The sequence below is a fragment of the Leiobunum rupestre genome, chromosome 1, assembly GCF_980474605.1.
Source record: "Leiobunum rupestre chromosome 1, qqLeiRupe1.1.hap1, whole genome shotgun sequence".
Taxonomy (NCBI): Eukaryota; Metazoa; Arthropoda; class Arachnida; order Opiliones; family Sclerosomatidae; genus Leiobunum; species Leiobunum rupestre.
In genome coordinates, this window is record NC_143384.1 from 81,869,038 (window position 1) to 81,889,251 (window position 20,214).

Consider the following 20,214-nt stretch of genomic DNA (forward strand, 5'->3'; position numbering starts at 1 on the left):
GTCAACAGCGGTCAATGTGCATCGTTCTGGTAACGATCTTTGAGGGAACTGTACTCGGTACAATCTTTGGGCTTCTACACTATTTCACTTAGTTCATATCCGCGTAGTCAGAATAAGTAAAATGCGCCATACTTATCTTTGATTTGGATACCAAAAAATTAATTGTCGATACAGCCCTTTATTTAGTTCTTTAAAAAGCACCCTACCTTTAATAGTAAAGAACAAAGTCTAAAGGGCCTCGCTGACTTTCAAAAACGTCAAATAACGAAATTGAAATTTATTCCCAAGACCTAATGCGTTCAGAGGAGATAAAGTTAGATAACACCTACACAACTAGTGTTAGTTCTCATTAAGTACAGCTTATAGGTATTGTTAGTGTGATGTTTTTTCGGCTTAGGCTAAATAACCAACAGTTTCCTAACACTCGTATTTCGCTCTTGCGCGCTTTCCAAAATAAGAAGCACTATCCCAGCATCCATCGGGGAAAATACCTTGAATTAGCATTCACATCGTAAAAGTTGCTTATGTCGAAAATTTCTGACGATGTTTAACAATGTCGATTAAACTCGATTCTTTGAAATACTAGAACTTAGCATTAATAAAATCATTGTAGGAGTTAGCGCACTTCTGCTAGTTCAGTAATTAACTTTTGGCATTTGCTTATGTGTTTATCACTTCACCGTTGAAAAACAAATGAATAATAAATGACAAAGTTGGATTCAAGGCAGAATACCGAACTTCACTGGCTATTTGGTTGTTTTGGGGCCCGGTTTTGTGGGCTTAACACTGAAACAAAGCATTTCAAGACCCGTGTTCATAGGACATTTTTAACTCATTAAGACCCAAAGAACACGCCCTAAAATGTATGACACACTTATCCGTAACACACTGTATAGAAGAATATGGGAGTGTTCCATTTTGCGTAGTTCTAAGTTTGTACGTCCTTTAGAAGTGAATAGGCCCAAGACTCTTTTGGGTATTTCTCAAATTTATTTCACACCTTTCTAATCACATTATGACCTTTTCAAATGTTTGGACATTTACTTATTTATAAACCATATTTTCCGGCAGAATAGAAATTAGTAAGTCACCATATGGTCCATGGTTTTTAAATCTCTGCCTTTCCATATTTTTAAGGACTTGAATACATTCTTCCATGAATGTATTCATATATATATCGAAGAAGTAACTTACATTGATTCCCTTACTTCAATGTGCCTGTCGTAGAGGAAGAACTTACTTGATCGATTTCATAAAGTTTCAATTCATTTGGCTAGAGAATAGCCTAAGATTCGGTCCTCTATCCACAGCTAGACCCCGTTGGCCGCTTTTAGAGTAAGTTTGGTTTCAATTCCTCACTGCAATAGTCTCGTGACAATGCTGTGGGGCGGAGTGTAAATTCCTGCTGATGCCGTGAAGGGTAAAGCCAGATCTTTATTCACGTAAAGAAGTGCGTAATACTTGGTATTGTCTTTATGTTTAGTTCGTTTAAATATTAAGAATAACGTGGCTTATGATAATTTAGCATACTAATAATATTCAGCTAGGTAGCTTAGGTTAATACTTAACGCACCACCATAGATCCAAGTCAGCCAGTGACTTATAATACCGTTAATTCTGATGGCCTGGTTAGAATGCCTAGTAGTGCAATAGTAGAATGAATTCAATATTTATGAGCGTGAAGTGCTACTCACGGAATTCAAGCGAGGAACCCTTTTTAATTTTGTTATTTTGCAGCTGCGTTTTTGGGAATTTTGACGGTTGTCATTGGACTGATCGTTCCTCAAATCGGAGGCATCATCCAAACGCTGCTTCTGATCATTGGCGCGCTGAGTGGTCCACTCGGAGGAGTGCTCTTCGTAGCTTTCTTCCACCGGAAATCATGTGTTAAGGTCAGTCACGTGCAGCTACAGCATGTTAAGGGAGGGGGGGGGGTTATCTACAAAGCCGCAAAGGCCGACTTACGCGTAGTAATACAGATTCGAGGGATGAAAAATGAACAGAATATTAATTTAAATTTTTTTTAATAAAAGTAAAAAAATAAATATTAATAATGAGATCCATACTAATAATTGAAAAAAGGAAAACCAACATTAAGAAAACAATTAACAAAAGAAAAAAAATATGAGATCATGACCTGGCAGATAAATGTTCACATAATAAATAACGGAATTTGTGATAATTAGATTGTGTAACAATATTAGATGGCAAAGCATTCCAATCAGTAATGACACTATGAGAAAAATAATTTAGTCGAGTAGTAGAGGCGGCGCGCGGTTTATACACAATTTTAAAGAATGGCCACGAGTACGGGAATTGATTTGAGGGGTGAAAAACTCATTAAAGTTAAGATCCAAATTATTGTAAAAGAATTTATGTAACATGCAAAGGGTATTGATTTTATGACGCGAGTCAACAGGCTGAATACCAAGGGATTTTAAACGAGAAGGGGCAAACAGATTTTTCAGATTAGTAACAAGTTTATTTACGCGATTCTGTGGCTTTTGTAGGGCTGATTGGTCCGTAGTTAAATGAGGGGTCCAAATAGAAAACCATAATCAAGAATAGGGACCGCAAGGGAAAAATTGCTTAATTAAACGTGGGGAACGAAAGTTTAAATTACGGCGAATGAGCCCGGCAATATTTGATAGACGTTTGGCAACCTTATTAGTGTGCGTAGAGAATTTGAGGCACAGATCGACAATAATACCTAAATCCCTCTCAGATAGGGAAGAAGAGAGTAATGTAATACGTGAAGTTGTGGTTCTTACGGCCTAGGTGGAGGACAGCACACATTAAAGAAAGACCATGAGAATCGGCCCAGCTATCCACCGCTTCTAAGTCTTTCCGAGGATTGTAAACTGCACTCCAAAAAGAGGCTTGACTCTGCAGAATAACTCTCTGCTTACAACCAGAAAGGTGGTCGGAAAGTCAAGATAAGGCATCGCCCCGAATACCAGCCGAGTGAAGTGCCTCAAGAAGGTACACATGGGGAATGGAATCAAAGGTTTTCGCGAAATCTAGGAAGATGACATCCACACTAAACCCTACGTCAATCCAATGAGACCAAGTGTTAGTGGCCTGCAATAAGTTCGTGAGGCAAGAGCTTTTATTGAGAAAACCGTGTTGCGAGGGAGAAAAGAAGTTGTTGGCGCGGAGGAAGGAAGTAATTTGAGCATGAGCGAGTTTTTTGTTAAATTTAGGCACCTGTTTTAAGTTACTAATAGGGCGATAAGTAGATGGGTCAGCCCGGGAACCACTTTTGACAAAATGATTAAGGCCACTGTCACAAAAAAGTCTTTAGAAGCATAGTTTCACTTCGTAAAACACAAAACTTGCAGTCTGGAACGGCTTGATCCTGAACAAACACTATCCAAGCAGAACATGATTAACAACATAGTTTCGTCGCAACGTTAAAAACGTGAACATGAAGTGGCCTTGGCTACTGGAAACATTGACGGCTTTTACACCCATGACGGCCGAAAAAAAAATTATCGAGATACCAAAAATAGCGAATTTAAAATATAAAACAACTAAGAAATTAGCCGAAAAACCTCAGAAAATGATTCAACTACGCTGTACACTATGAAAAATATTGGTCCGTGTTAAAACTGGATAGGATTTAGACCTTTATGGGTTTTGCTAGTTTACCATTAAAATCTTATATTGGGTTAAACAAATCTGCCACATAAAAACTTATTTTAATTTTTTAAATTAGTTATTTACAATAAAATCCTTATTATTATGTATGTTTAATTTTTATTTTTTAACTCTCCGAGGGAACTATGTTCCTACCTTTATATCAGCAAAAGTGACATAATTACCAAAAGTGTGTCAATCGGACCTATTTCTTAATGAATGTTACGAGCGAAATACAAGTTGGGAGGGAAGAAGGGAAAGTATGCCTTGGGGAGGGAAGGAAGTTAAAACGAACAAATAACGCCTCGTAGTGAGGAACGGAGGAACTAAGTAGCACTGGTCAAAGTTGGTGTTTTTTTATTTTTCGTCGTTCTTTGGAGATGCTATCGCCATCTACCTACGATATAATACCCTAGATCCAGAAAGGCGACAATAAATAAGTCTTTTATGTGGTCGATCTCGAGTCGAACAGTCATTAAACCTTTAGCATACGAAAGTATAGGGATTGTCACACTTTTGGTAATTATGTCACTTTTGATATCAGTAGGTTTAAAATACGCTACAACGATATTTAGACAAAGAGCCTTGAAGAAAGTCCGTGTTCCTTTACGCTTTTTAGTTTCACATCGAATATATATATTCGAAGTGATACTATTGCTATGGACGGAATGTCGTTAAGTGTTTGTTGTTTTTTTGTCGTGGAAAGCGACGACACGGTAGATGGAGCTACACGCCGAGCTTTGGCGGGAAGTTTGAAATTTTGGTGGGAAGTTTGAAATAACGCTTCGCGAATCGTTATATAATTTTTCTGGTGGGAAGTTTGAAATTACTAAAAATAATTAAAAGAAAAATTATTAAAAATGTAATAGGATTAGTTTGGTGGGAAGTTTGAATTAGACAATTTCTTTCGATATGCTAGAATAGGATTATAATTGGCCGGTGATTGGCGGGTGGCGGGAAGTTTGAATTTGACAATATAGTATTATAATTGGCGGGTGGCGGGAAGTTTGAATTAGTCAATATAGGATAATATTTGGCGGGTGGCGGGAAGTTTGAATTAGTCAATATAGGATAATATTTGGCGGGTGGCGGGAAGTTTGAATTAGTCAATATAGGATAATAATTGGCGGGTGGCGGGAAGTTTGAATTAGACAATATAGGATAATATTTGGCGGGTGGCGGGAAGTTTGAATTAGACAATTTCTTTCGATATGCTAGAATAGGATTATAATTGGCGGGTGATTGGCGGGAAGTTTGAATTATACAATTTCTTTCGATATGTTAGAATAGGATTATAATTGGCGGGAAGTTTGAATTAGACAATTTATTTCGATATGCTAGAATAGGATTATAATTGGCGGGTGATTGGCGGGAAGTTTGAATTATACAATTTCTTTCGATATGTTAGAATAGGATTATAATTGGCGGGAAGTTGGAATTAGACAATTTCTTTCGATATGCTAGAATAGGATTATAATTGGCGGGTGATTGGCGGGAAGTTTGAATTATACAATTTCTTTCGATATGTTAGAATAGGATTATAATTGGCGGGAAGTTTGAATTAGACAATTTCTTTCGATATGCTAGAATAGGATTATAATTGGCGGGATGTTTGAATTAGATAATTTCTTTCGATATGTTATAATAGGAATATTTTTCGACGTTGTAAATTAATTATATTGGATTATTATTGCACGTCGTAAGAAATCGAATGTAGCTTCACCTTTGATACTTTGCGTCGATGTGAAACTAAAATTGCGGTGGGGCCGACTTGTTACCTCTCCGAGGGGACTATGTCCCTAGGAGGGGTTTTGCAAAGTGTAACCACTGCGTTCGCAGTGTCTTGAAATTAGGGAATTGGGTTTTCCAAAAGTCGTTCTTTTTGTCATTGGGTGTAGTATGTTTTTGAGTATTGTGATTCATTAATCATCTCTTTGCCTAATTTTAACCCCTCCGAGGGGACGGACCGAGCGCTAAAGGTTACGTTAAACGTCTTAGCATCCAAATAGCAGGGTTTCCACCAAATTTTCACGGTATATGTCTTATTATAAGTTTGCGTCGGGTGGGTTTAGTACCCGGGCCCTCCCGCGTTTCAGGCGAGTGTTCTACCACAGAACCACCGATACATATTAAACGTAGTTGCAAATTAGAAATTCAGCTGAATCGACGCGTATATTAATAGTTAGAAGAGTTTTACATTTTGGTTCTTATTTAAATATTAAGATATTTCGTGTTCGATTTAATTTATTTCGTAGAGGATTTCAAATGTTGCCATTTGTCTATCGAATAAAAACCAATTCGGTGACCGAGATTTAAACTCGGGCCCTTCTCTCTGCCCTTCTGCTTATCAAGTGAGTATTCTTCCACCACACTTCCGACGCATAGTGTATGTCAACAATTTTTAGAAAAACAACTCTGGGGAAAGTCCGTCTTCCTTTACGTTTCTATGAACTTATTAACGTCAATTTATTCTACAATAAATTTATATTAACAACTTTATAAAAGTCAATTTATTCTTTAAGATTTTAATTATTTATAGTTTAAATTAAAATTAGTGGATTTAATTTAAAATACGGTTACTGTTAGCTAGGAGCAACAAACACAAGGAGAACGCAGCTAGCCTTTAAACACGCCAACGAAGGGTTGTATACGAATTTCATTGGACGAGCGTCACGAACCCTTACGATGAACGTTTTACGGGCAGGGGGGAAGACAATTTCCAAATTTTCCCCTTCCGACGGCAGCAGGCGCTAAATCGTTTAGCCAATGAAAAACGTACAAAAGAAAATCCACGACTTTTGACGGGTTGCGTTGTCAATGTGTTGTGTTTGTTGCTCCTAGCTGCCAGGAATTGAACCTAAGGCACATTTTAGCAGGCGGATGTATTACCGATAAGCTATTCACCCTTACGACAGTAGGTCGAAAATACGCTACCACGATATTAAGACAAACAGCCTGGGATAAAGTCCGTGTTCCTTTACGGTTTTTTTTAACTTATTCTATAATTTTATAATATTTATAAATAAAATTAAAATAAAATTAATTGATTATTTTGAAATACCGTCTTAGCCAGGAATCGAACCCGGGTCGTATTCTTAAAAGGTAGATCTTTTACAGCTGAGTCATTGACCTCCAAGTTTCGGAATTGGAAGTAAATAATATCATAAGTAACATAATAACGATAAGTATGACACTTCCTATTGCTTTAATGCTAATTTTCTAACCGAACCTTTTTTCGGCACTGATACTCTCTTCAAGCTGTTACTTGGACTCGCGACTTACCGTTTTGGATGACTACTTTTTGTTAAAAATTTAAGCCTTATATCGGAGAGCAAGTTCTGGAGTCGCGAGGGGCTTTGGCTTTGTTTTGAAGCCCGCGTGCGAATCATGTGTGATAAAAACAAGTTGGCAAGCCAAAATATACCTCTCCTCGGAAGAATGGTCCCTAGTGGTATTAATTTCTCGACACGACCCCCAAAGATATCTCCGCAATTCAGAGTTATTTACGAAAAACGTATTCTCGGTTCAAACCCTGCCCGGTATAAAATTTTAATTTAAATAATTGAGACGAAACAATCGAGTTTAATTTATTCAGAATATTATAAATTAAGTAGTTACAACAGCGAGTTAGACTTACTAAAACAATGCACAATTGAATTTAATCCTTTTTACAGTACATGTTTATCAGTTGAATATAATACTAAGCAAATTTTAATGAAAGAAATATCTACAGATGGTAATTGTATTTTTCTCGCTTACGAAATACTTGCCGCATCTTTAACGCTCATTTTATTTCAACACTCGTAGACTTCCAGTTGACGTTGTGACACATACCGCATGAAAAAGACTCGCACACCCAGGAAATCATTGACTGCGTTAGAAATCGTAGATATCCAAATATCCACACCAAATATATTTACAAGAAGCAAAAACCTTACCATCAACAAAGCACAGAGAGCCACTTGACTAACCGCCAGCTCTTAAAGCAATAAACGTTAAATTATCGTCTTTGAATTAACACAACTATATATAGGTCGTTAATAATACCCGTAATTAAATAACAAAAAACTAACAAAGTGGACCACCCACAGATTTAACCTTTAAAATTTCATTCGTAAAAAAACCAGATTAGGTCTTCATAAATTCATTAATAAAAAAGACTTTATTACCTATTATGCTTACGATGCGTGTCTTAATTTCAGTGAACCTGAGCAGCTATCGGTGGTTCTGTGGTAGAGCGCTCGACTGCCAAGCCGAGTGGTCTGGGTTCGAAACCTGGGTGGCGCATTTGTTTTTAATCAATAGAGGAACGCTAAATTAGAATTTCTTCGATGCAATAATTTCAATTTCAATTCTATTTCAATTAAACCAAAATTTCGTACTCTATTAAATACGCTTCCGATAAAGCTGAAGGTCTAATTTTCAATAAGGCGTAACAAGTGTCGGTGGTTCTGTGGTAGAACGTCCGCCTGTCAAGCAGGAGGTCTCGGGTTCAAATCCCGCCCGATGCGGTCGCTAATTGATACTAAGACGAATACCGTGTACAACTGGTGGAAACCCTGCCATTGGACGTTGAGAGGTAGCATTACACTCAGCACTCGGTCCGTCCCAAAGTAATTAAGAAGAAGTTGGAGAGAAAACGCCCATATAAACACAACAGACTCAACATGCACAACTATCAGAACACAAACACAACAAATTGTCATACTTATTGGTATTATGTTACTTATATCTTAAACAAACCATGGAGGAATAGCAGGATAAGTTTTAATTTGCCGCGCTATTTAGTACAGTACGACAGCCAGGTGACGCTGGCATCTCCTTTAAAAATAAACTGAAATAGCCCAAAGGCTGAGTCAGCCCTCCTGTTATTTCTCCATGGACCAACTTTTACGAGCAGAGGTGTATTTTGGTTTGCCAACTTGTTATTTATGTTTTAAGCTAAAACATTAAATTATTTATTTTTATATCGCGTTATAATAATACGAAAAAGGTTTCTTTGAGATTTTTTAAAAATAAGAAAAATATTTTTCGTTTTAATGCCTGAAACGACTGCTAGATTTAAACTTGCAGCGTTGTTCATACCGTGTGTGGAAATAAAAGGGATGTTCAATTTTACATTAAACAATTTCATTTTAAATTTACGCAGTGCAAATATTACAGTGAAGTCAAAGACTTTCACACACTTTTGAACACGCCATTGACCCAGACGTGGGCAAAACTAGGAGTGAATTTGTGCAAGTGATTTTACCCCCTCACTTTTCTCACTCCACTCCCTAATAAAAAGGTCCACTCTTACGAGTGGAGTTTTCACTTTTTTGTCACTCGCCGAGTGAGCTCGCGTGAAAAGAGTGAAGGTAGTCAAGGTCGGCTCTTTCACTCTTATCGATTTTCAAGGCTATTAAAAGAAGGCGGGTAATTTTAATTTTAATTTAATTTAGTGACTTTACTGAAGAGCGTGGTGCATAGAAGGCCAAATGTACTTTTTGGACTGAATTCAAATTTCCCGCCTTAAATTTCAAGATTCCCAACAAGAATACGAGTGAAATTGGTGACCTTGACAAATCTCACTCTTTGGGGAAGAGTGCACTCTGCGAGTGACGAAAAGCGAATGTGGGAAAGAGTGAAGATTTTTATTTGGTCAAAATCGTTAGTGATATTTAGACTATGTCTGCACTGACCAGCTCAAAACATTGTGTTATCCCAAATTTAAAATATCTGGAACTCGCAATTGCAGGGCTGATACTCGAATTCATAACTAATATTAGTGGAAATAGTAATTAGCCTCTTCCAAAATAGTAACCAAAAAGTAACTAAGAAATAACTTAAAAACAATAATTTACAGTAAAAATCACAGATTATTGCTTAAACAAATTGCAATACATTAAGTATTTGCTAATTAGGAACTTTACTTTACTCTTTTACGTACATTTTTACTTTTATTTCATCTCCCGCTAGTTTTGTAACTAAAAAAGCCTACCTTCTTTACGAATAAAGGATATTGTTATAAGACGGCGTTTCTGATTTCTATGGGCAGTACTAAAATTAAATATGGTAAAATATTTTTTCGTAGAGATAACCTAACAAATTTCAAAATAGAAACTTTAAGTAACCAAATTAGACAAATATTAACTTTTAGTAACTGATTTAAAAAAAAAGTAACTTTTAGTTAAAAAAGTAACCCAGTATCAGCCCTGCAATTGCCTCTAGAAATGTATTTCTAAAAACATTTTCAAAACGTAGTCTTCCTTTTCCGGTGTAAATGTGTACAGATTCCATACCATATTGGCTATAGATAAATTTGCAAATAATAAATGGAATAACAGGATTTATTTTGAACCATAAACAGTTGCAGAAAATGTTAAATACTATTTTGAACCTTTTACGCGCAACAGTCACACCTTTGATGGAATTACTCCCTCAGAATATTTGATACCATATTTTTTCTCAGTGTATAGAGTGTCCACAGTGAGACATTTTGGGACATCGTCCAGAAACTTATTAACCAGTAATGGCCACCAAAGTTTTCCACTTGAATTTCCTTCCAATAGAAGTTGTTCAAATTGCTTTGACAATAGTGTTTTGGTGTATTGCAGGCCGCCAAGATTTCCGTTTTAGTGACGATGTGCCTCAGCATTTGGATGTCTTTGGGGTCCCATTATTACCACCCTCACCTTAACCAATTCGACCACGGCGAACAACTGTGTCTTGATGGCATAAACGCCACAGAACCTCTAGCGACGATCAATTTGGACGGAGAAGGACATGAAAAGTACTAAGATGACCTCATTATTTCATTAATAGTTCCCCACTATCTAGACCAATATTTCCTCTGATTGTTTTAGTGGAGATGCAGGTGGACTCGCAATTTACGGAGTGTGCAGTTTCTGGTTTCCAGTGATATCAGTTATACTTTCTTCGACTCTCACCGTACTTTTAGGTCTGATTTTTGGTATGTATTTTGCGCTTTACTTCTTTCTAAAACGACGATTTCGTTAAAACTGAGACCGTGAATTTATTCTTACATGAAAAAAATCACGTTGAAACTACGCTTAAAGCTGGTTTCACACTCGACGGAAAATTAGCAGCGTAAAGTTGAACGTTAGCGGTATATCGAATAGGAATCAATTTTAAGCTCGGCGTTTATTATCGTCTTTCCGCCATATTTTCCGTCGAGTGTGAAACCAGCTTTATAATATTGAGAATGGCCTTCAAAAGTAAAGTCGGAACATGTTGTGGGGACGGTTAAAAAAACTTTCGATTAAACTTATCCATTCATCTCGCAAATAAAAGAATCTAAAGACTTTGGGGAAGACTATTTCTACAGGTTCACAAGTTGAGCAAGCTTAGCGATTTTGACCATAAGAGTGTTACCTTTATAAACCTTTGACCAAGACTTCTTATTTGCTCTATGGCAAAAGCATGAGTGTTGTGACGTCACACGGCTATTATCCCCAACTGCCTTGGCCAGTCCCCAACACGCTTGCATTATCCGAAAAATTTAAGGAAAAAACTCTTATCTGTAATATTCTATATTTTATCCGAAATTCTAGTCCATCGATTTAGTCGTCTTGATTGTCTGTGTAATGACGCTAGATGTGCGACGTACGTTTGAAGGCAAAAACAGAATACTAGTCGAACGGAGTGAGGCGCGCCATGTATCTTTCATTATCTATTATTCTTTAGTAAATTAAGTGTTTTATTTGATTTAAATAATAGTTAAATAATTAATTAAACGACACTAGACATTACAAGTACAATGATAAATTAACGCGACACTGGTTGTTTCTCTAGTCGCTGTACGAGCGTCGTTGTAGCACATACAGTGGCGGACTGGCCATAGAGTGAGCCTGCCCGATGGCAGGTGGGCCCCACGGATCGTTCGTGGAGTGGGCCCCTCAAACATGATAGCGTTATAGTTGTTAAAGCTGGGGCCCTTTGTCTTCTGGCAGCCCAAAATATTAGACCCAGTCCGCCACTGAGCACTCTTTATTTAACTTTGTCGAGGATTTTATTTAGTTTTTCACTTGATTTCAGACGAAGGGGAAACAGATATTCTACTTCTGAGCCCCGCTGTCCTGAGCAGTGATGAAAAGAAGTACATTTTAAAGTAAGAAAATTACAAATAGTCTACTGGGTGTCTGAAATTGCTTGGACAGTGCATTTTTCTCAAAAACTATTTCACTTAGAATTTGAAAATTATCAGGGAAAATGTACTAGACAGCAAATGCTTTATTTTTCACGGTTATGCAAAAAATATTTTTTCACCGGTAGCTTGTATAGGAAAAGTTTCCATAATAACCGTGTAGCGCATATTCTAAAACAGAAAATAAAATTTGATCTGTGAAAAACTGAAAATTAGCCTATTTTTCCCTAAGATACGAGGTCATGAAGAAAAACAAGATGGCAGGAGGAGGCAGTACCTTTTAATAAGCATTGTTTAGATACCTCGAAAGAGTTCTACGTGTGTTTCTTTTACTAAGGAAATAACAAAACACCCCTTTGCTGCGATACAAAACAGATTTGACAAAATGTCTACGGAATACCTACTAGTCCCGTTTCGATTCCATTAAAAAGCGTAACCTCTCATATTTTAAATCATACTCTCTATTTATTCAATGAAGACAAGTATGCAAGTTTATTCGGCAGCAGAGCACGCGTTAATGGTTCAACTATTTGTCGGGGAAGCTAATGGTAACGCTACTAGAGCAGTTAGCTCGTGTGTGCTATCTCAACAGAAGACTAAACCATAACACCGTTCTCGAAGCTATACGATAATTCGACCTCAACGCAAATGTCAATTCCAGGTTTCGTGGAGCTGGTCAACCTAACATCAATATGGAAGACACCACCCTCGCCATAGATAAAATAACTTCGTATATAGATAGGAAACTTCATGTTGTAGAAGTGACGCCAGAGTTTTGGCCGACATCTGGTGGCGGCACCCGAATAATATTATTTGGTGAAGTTCGCACTAATCGAAGTCCGTACAAGAACCTTGGTGTAACGCAATCCCAATTGCAAAGGCTTAAGCGAGCTATATGTATTAAAAGTACTTTTTCTTGAACTGAGAGCAAATTTAAAAAAATTGCACTAAAGAAATAGCATTCAGTAAAGATTTCAAGTTTGTTTTAAACGCTATTTCTGGTATTTTTGAAGACATTTACCTTGCAAAATACGTTTATTCCCAAAATTCCGACCTCAAATTCCTCAATACGTTCTACGCTCTTGAGAACACAGCCAAATGGCGCAGTCACTAGATGTCAGGGCAATCTCGTGAGAGTCAGTTTGCCCCATTGAAGTTTTCTATCTATATACGAAGTTATTTTATCTATGATCCTCGCCTACTTTATGGCATATCATCGAGCCAGCATTATTTCCGCAAGCGACGACCTGGGTCTGTCAACAGACTATGTCTAGAGAACGTTCCATCATCACCATTGCCGTCCGTATCTAGGGACGCTTCAAGAAGCACTCCACGACGGAGATATAGAACAACGCGTTTGGCATTTTGGAACTTTATTAGTACCATCTGCGACGATAATCCTACTGTTGGTGCCCGACGAGTGCTCATTTTCTTGAAATGGACCATTCACCGACAAAACCCCAACGTTTGGAGCAATGTCAATCCGGGATGTTGATTCCCTCATAACCATCAAGCTCAATTTCATTAAACGTTTGGTCTGGCCTGATTGGAAATAGAATAATTCGCCCGTTTTTTCTGACACATCATATGAACGGGCAGTCTAACCTAGGCTTGTTGCAGAACGAACTAGCCGACGCAATAGAAGACATTCCATTGGCCGACGTAAGAGGTGCCAGGTTCCAACATGACAGAGCGCCACCACATCAACCTCGAACCGCTGTGGATTATCTAGACGCGGAGTTTCCTCAATGATGGATTGGAAGGAATGCCGATGGACTTTTTCCTGTGGGGTTTTATCAAGGAGAAAGTGTAACAGATGACAATAACAAGCCTTGATGAGTTACGGCAGATAATAGTAGAAGCATTCGTTCTCGTCTCTGCCGATATGATCCAACGCTCATTTCGGGATATGATTCATCGAGCTCGAATATGTAATACAGCTAACGGAGATGCTATTGAACCTTACTTGTATTTTTTCAACTCTTTTCTTCATTAAATGATTTTTCTATGGTAGAAAAATTACGTTTTGGTATTATTGAACATAAAAACACGTACAATTCTTTCGACGTATCTAAACAATGCTTATTAAAAAGGTACTGCCTCCTCCTACCAACTTGTTGTTCTTCATGACCTCGTATCTTAGTGAAAAATAAACCAAATTTATTTTATGTTTTAGAATATGTGCTGTTTATCTTGCAAATTTTTCCTCTACGACCTACCGTTAAAAATCAATTTTTTCTTCAAAACCGTGAATAATGTTCCAATTTTTCTTAAAAGTAAATCCATTTTTGTGTAATTTAAATCTATATTAGGGCATGGAGTTGTAAAATATTGTTAGATTATTTATTGGGCTACAATCAAAATTGTATTATGAAGAGAAGAGTGGTCATCGTAGATTTGAAAAAGAGCGTGATTAGGATCGAGAAACGTGGTTAAGTTTGAAACACGCGTTTTAGGAATGTTTTCAGTTGTGATTTGATTTTTGAAAATATAAGTTAATTGTTATGGAAGGTTAGGGTTATGAATAGATAATTTGGATAGAGGAACAGTTCCAAAGTTATTTGAACACGACATCCCGATAAATTTTCAGAGTGTAATTTTACAAAAGTGGTTTTTAATTATTTTTATAAACGCTGTACTGGAAATCAGTGTTACCTGAGCTTAAGTGCTTCGAAGGACGAGGGTCGCCTAATATTATGTTTAATTTGTTGATACTTTTCTATTAGATAATTAATTTTAATTATTAGAATATTGTGAACTACCCGAAGAAACAATTTAATTTCACTTTTTGCACGATCGGAAAAACCAGAAGTAAATAAACTTAATTTACTTCTGGTTAAAGGAAAATTGTCACCAAAACCAAAATTTACGAGGTTTTTTTACAGACTGATAGAAAAAATATTAATGATTATGTCCCTGAAAATTTAGAGTTATTGGAAAAGTATTTAAAAAGGTACGCTACTTTTTCCGCAACCTTCATCAAACGGCTCAAAAAATTTCAGAAATCGCGGTTGAACCTGCGTGAAGCGCCAAAAGAATGAAGCGGCAAAAATTTTAGAAAGGTGGCGTGTAAGGCATTTTAAAAACACGATAAACTACAATCTACGAATATCACTCGGTTAAAAGCCAAGAAGAAAGTCGTAGCAGACGGCAGTTCCGACTGTCAAACGATAAAACCGGGGAAAATAATATTTCGTTCACGAGATGGCGCTGCAGGTAGGTTCAACCAAGCAGTTTGAGATTCTCGAGTCGAGGGAGGGGGGGATAAAACACGAAATTTTATGGATAACCATTTTTGGACGTCCTCTATTCATTTAAATGGTTTTTAAGTCGTTAAAAATCTCTAGATAACTTGGGCTTAAGGTGGTGCTTTGGGTAATAGCCTAGCTGATAATTATGATTGAAGTAGTTTATTTGTTAGTTATAATTTGCAATGTTATAACTTTCATGTATCAGAAGTAAATTAACTTTTAGATGTAAACATTGCAAAATTCGGTTCCTATTTTTGAATCCGCTCAATTTATATTTTTAGGACGAAAGAAAAAGAAATTGAGACAGTACTTTTGGAGGAGGATCCAAACATTTAAAGAAAAAAGCGTGTCTGTACACCTTTACCAAATAAAACCAGATAACGTTTTACTAAATAATATTATGTGTATATTTTATTAACTTATTGGCAGAAGAATATCAGTTATCTCTTACGAGAGTAGTCTTTTAGGGGTGTGACTAAAACGCAGTTGAGTCTGGAAAGTCTGTACTGCAGTGATTGGTAGGAATCTACTTTTCTACTATTCGTAAAATAACTTTGTCACAGGGACAAGTTCACATTTACTACACGTTGTCCAATATTCTGGACTAATTAGTGACTAAAATGCAGTGATGAAGTAATCTGGACAAATATTATTTTTCAAATCTAGTCTGGACGAAGTGACTTAAACGCAGTAATGAAGTAATCTGGACAAATATTATTTTTCAAATCTAGTCTGGACGAAGTGACTAAAATGCAGTGATGCAGTAGTCTGGCAAATATTATTTTGCAAATCTAGTCTGGACGACGTGACAAAAATGCAGTGATGCAGTAGTCTGGACAAATATTATTTTTCAAATCTAGTCTGGACGAAGTGACTAAAATGCAGTGATGCAGTAGTCTGGACAAATATTATTTTTCAATTGTAGTCGGGACGAAGTGACTAAAATGCAGTGATGCAGTAGTCTGGCAAATATTTTTTTTCAAATCTAGTCTGGACGAAGTGACTAAAATGCAGTGGTGCAGTAGTCTGAACAAATATTATTTTGCAATTCAAGTCAGGACCAAGTGACTAAAATGCAGTGATGCAGTAGTCTGAACAAATATTATTTTTAAATTCTAGTCTGGACGAAGTAACTAAAATGCAGTGATGCAGTAGTCTGGCAAATATTATTTTCAAATCTTGTCTGGACGAAGTGACTAAAATGCAGTGATGCAGTAGTCTGAACAAATATTATTTTGCAATTCAAGTCAGGACCAAGTGACTAAAATGCAGTGATGCAGTAGTCTGGACAAATATTATTTTTCAATTCTAGTCTGGACGAAGTAACTAAAATGCAGTGATGCAGTAGTCTGGACAAATATTATTTTTCAAATCTAGTCTGGACGAAGTGACTAAAATGCAGTGATGCAGTAGTCTGGACAAATATTATTTTTCAATTGTAGTCGGGACGAAGTGACTAAAATGCAGTGATGCAGTAGTCTGGCAAATATTTTTTTTCAAATCTAGTCTGGACGAAGTGACTAAAATGCAGTGGTGCAGTAGTCTGAACAAATATTATTTTGCAATTCAAGTCAGGACCAAGTGACTAAAATGCAGTGATGCAGTAGTCTGAACAAATATTATTTTTAAATTCTAGTCTGGACGAAGTAACTAAAATGCAGTGATGCAGTAGTCTGGCAAATATTATTTTCAAATCTTGTCTGGACGAAGTGACTAAAATGCAGTGATGCAGTAGTCTGAACAAATATTATTTTGCAATTCAAGTCAGGACCAAGTGACTAAAATGCAGTGATGCAGTAGTCTGGACAAATATTATTTTTCAATTCTAGTCTGGACGAAGTGACTAAAATGCAGTGATGCAGTAGTCTGGAAAATATTTTTTTCAAATCTTGTCTGGACGAAGTGACTAAAATTCAGTGATGCAGTAATCTGGACATATATTATTTTCAATTCTAGTCTGGACGAAGTGACTTAAATGCAGTGATGCAGTAGTATGGCGAATATTTTTTTCAATTCAAGTCTGGACGCATGGACTAAAATGCAGTGATGCAGTAATCTGGACAAATATTATTTTTTAAATCTAGTCTGGACGAAGTGACTAAAATGCAGTGATGCAGTAGTCTGGCAAATATTATTTTGCAAATCTAGTCTGGAAGACGTGACAAAAATGCAGTGATGCAGTAGTCTGGACAAATATTATTTTTCAAATCTAGTCTGGACGAAGTGACTAAAATGCAGTGATGCAGTAGTCTGGACAAATATTATTTTTCAATTGTAGTCGGGACGAAGTGACTAAAATGCAGTGATGCAGTAGTCTGGACAAATATTATTTTTCAATTCTAGTCTGGACGAAGTGACTAAAATTCAGTGATGCAGCAGTCTGGCAAATATTTTTTTCAATTCAAGTCTGGACGCATGGACTAAAATGCAGTGATGCAGTAATCTGGACAAATATTATTTTTTAAATCTAGTCTGGACGAAGTGACTAAAATGCAGTGATGCAGTAGTCTGGCAAATATTATTTTGCAAATCTAGTCTGGAAGACGTGACAAAAATGCAGTGATGCAGTAGTCTGGACAAATATTATTTTTCAAATCTAGTCTGGACGAAGTGACTAAAATGCAGTGATGCAGTAGTCTGGACAAATATTATTTTTCAATTGTAGTCGGGACGAAGTGACTAAAATGCAGTGATGCAAAAGTCTGGCAAATATTTTTTTTTCAAATCTAGTCTGGACGAAGTGACTAAAATGCAGTGATGCAGTAGTCTGAACAAATATTATTTTGCAATTCAAGTCAGGACCAAGTGACTAAAATGCAGTGATGCAGTAGTCTGGACAAATATTATTTTTCAATTCTAGTCTGGACGAAGTAACTAAAATGCAGGGATGCAGTAGTCTGGGAAATATTTTTTTCAAATCTTGTCTGGACGAAGTGACTAAAATTCAGTGATGCAGTAATCTGGACATATATTATTTTCAATTCTAGTCTGGACGAAGTGACTTAAATGCAGTGATGCAGTAGTCTGGCGAATATTTTTTTTCAATTCTAGTCTGGACGAAGTGACTAAAATTCAGTGATGCAGCAGTCTGGCAAATATTATTTTGCAATTCAAGTCAGGACGAAGTGACTAAAATGCAGTGATGCAGTAGTCTGAAAAAATATTATTTTTCAAATCTAGTCTGGACGAAGTGACTAAAATGCACTGATGTAGTAGTCTGGACATATATTATTTTTCAAATCTAGTCTGGACGAAGTGACTAAAATTCAGTGATGCAGTAATCTGGACATATATTATTTTCAATTCTAGTCTGGACGAAGTGACTTAAATGCAGTGATGCAGTAGTCTGGCGAATATTTTTTTTTTCAATTCTAGTCTGGACGAAGTGACTAAAATTCAGTGATGGAGCAGTCTGGCAAATATTTTATTCAATTCAAGTCTGGACGAATGGACTAAAATGCAGTGATGCAGTAGTCTGAACAAATATTATTTTGCAATTCAAGTCAGGACCAAGTGACTAAAATGCAGTGATGCAGTAATCTGGACATATTAATTTCAATTCTAGTCTGGACGAAGTGACTTAAACGCAGTGATGCAGTAGTCTGGCGAATATTTTTTTTTCAAATCTAGTCTGGACGAAGTGACTAAAATGCAGTGATGCAGTAGTCTGGACAAATATTATTTTTCAAATCTAGTCTGAACGAAGTGACTAAAATGCAGTGATGCAGTAGTCTGGACAAATATTATTTTTCAAATCTAGTCTGGTTGAAGTGACTAAAATGCAGTGATGCAGTAGTCTGAACAAATATTATTTTGAGTAGAAGGAAAGTAAGGTCGACACTCCGATCCCGGGGTCGGGGTCAGGTTCGGGATCGGGGTCCGGGATTTAAGGGGTGAAATGAGGGTAAAATCGTCGAAAAGTTAATGTATTTAGGGTATTTCTCGCGACGATTTGTTTTCCCGTATATCAACATATTGTGTCCAGGCCAACTTGTTCATTTATCTACGCTTATCTCGAAAGATACTTGAACGTATATCTTATCGCGTTTTATCGTACGGAATAAGTTGAAATGACGTAAAAATTGATAACCTAGGCGGCGCGTGCGCAGATTACCCCGGGGGACGCGGTTAATTTGAATTGAAGTGTTTTGACGTCATTGAATATTCGTTGTTAAAGTAGAATGGAAATATTTTTAAACTTCATTTTAATATCATTGTAGTATGCTTGGCACTTGAACCAATCTCACGAGTATTTCTTAAAACGAATATCTCGATCGCGTTTTATCGTACGAAATAAGTGGAAATTATGTAAGTTGTATGATTAATAACCTAGGCAGGAAGATAGCGCGCGCGTGCGCGGATAACCTGGGAGGCGTGGATTGCCCGGGCGCGCGGTTAATTTGAATTTAAAACATGGATTCCCTCTCCGAAATAATTCATATACCCAAAATTGGACCGCAAGTTTTTCTTTTTAGGGGAATCTCTATGGGAGTTTAACATTACAATAAAGCTAATAGGTCCAGTTTGGGGTACTTTTGGTCCGAAATGGGGTACATAGGGCCAAAAATGGTGACTTTGGTCGTTTTAAGGGTACTTTTGGTAATTTGGTCCATTTTTGGGTACATCAGAAAAGCAGTTGGAAAAACGAAGAGCCTATTTTTTCCACCCATCTCCAAACTCCAAAAATGTATTGCTTTAATTTATTTATCCCTTCCGTAGGTATAAAATAAGATAAAAACCACTTACCTATATTTTAATTACGGTAAATTAAAAATACTTAATTAGTGTACTAAGTTACGTTTAAAAGAACCTTTTGTAACAATTCCAATATGTAAATATAGGTAAGAGACAAGGCTACCATCTATAGAAGCGTTTTACAGTTCATTTAAAAATATATATATTTTTTTTAAATCATTATCTCGTTCGTAATTGCCTTTCTATCTCTTCAATTTTAAAAGTATCCTAATTAATTCTATATTTTTAACATTAACAAGTCTCCAAATTATACCAACTTTTAACCAATTTTCCCCAATTGTACTAATTTTTAACATAATTTCCTAAATTATTCTAATTTTACCATAAGCCAACTTAATTTCAAAACTATTGTCTATTTATGAAAATTGAGTTTTGTACGTATTTTGAATCGTTTCATTTTTATCCCTAAAATGGGTGATTTGT

At 36.5% G+C, this 20,214-nt stretch overlaps 1 protein-coding gene across 1 annotated transcript in view; it reads left to right on the top strand.

Annotated features, from left to right (window-relative positions):
• The window catches only part of LOC149967506 (sodium-coupled monocarboxylate transporter 1-like), a 30,289-nt gene extending 14,853 nt beyond the window's left edge, over nucleotides 1–15,436 (top strand). The window contains exons 8-12 of the mRNA XM_090167623.1: nucleotides 1,738–1,892; nucleotides 10,236–10,411; nucleotides 10,485–10,591; nucleotides 11,677–11,749; nucleotides 15,318–15,436. Of these exons, the coding sequence (XP_090023749.1) occupies nucleotides 1,738–1,892; nucleotides 10,236–10,411; nucleotides 10,485–10,591; nucleotides 11,677–11,749; nucleotides 15,318–15,372 (566 nt within the window). The 3' untranslated portion in view covers nucleotides 15,373–15,436. The remainder of the gene's footprint in view (nucleotides 1–1,737; nucleotides 1,893–10,235; nucleotides 10,412–10,484; nucleotides 10,592–11,676; nucleotides 11,750–15,317) is intronic.
• Nucleotides 15,437–20,214: the final 4,778 nt, after the last annotated feature.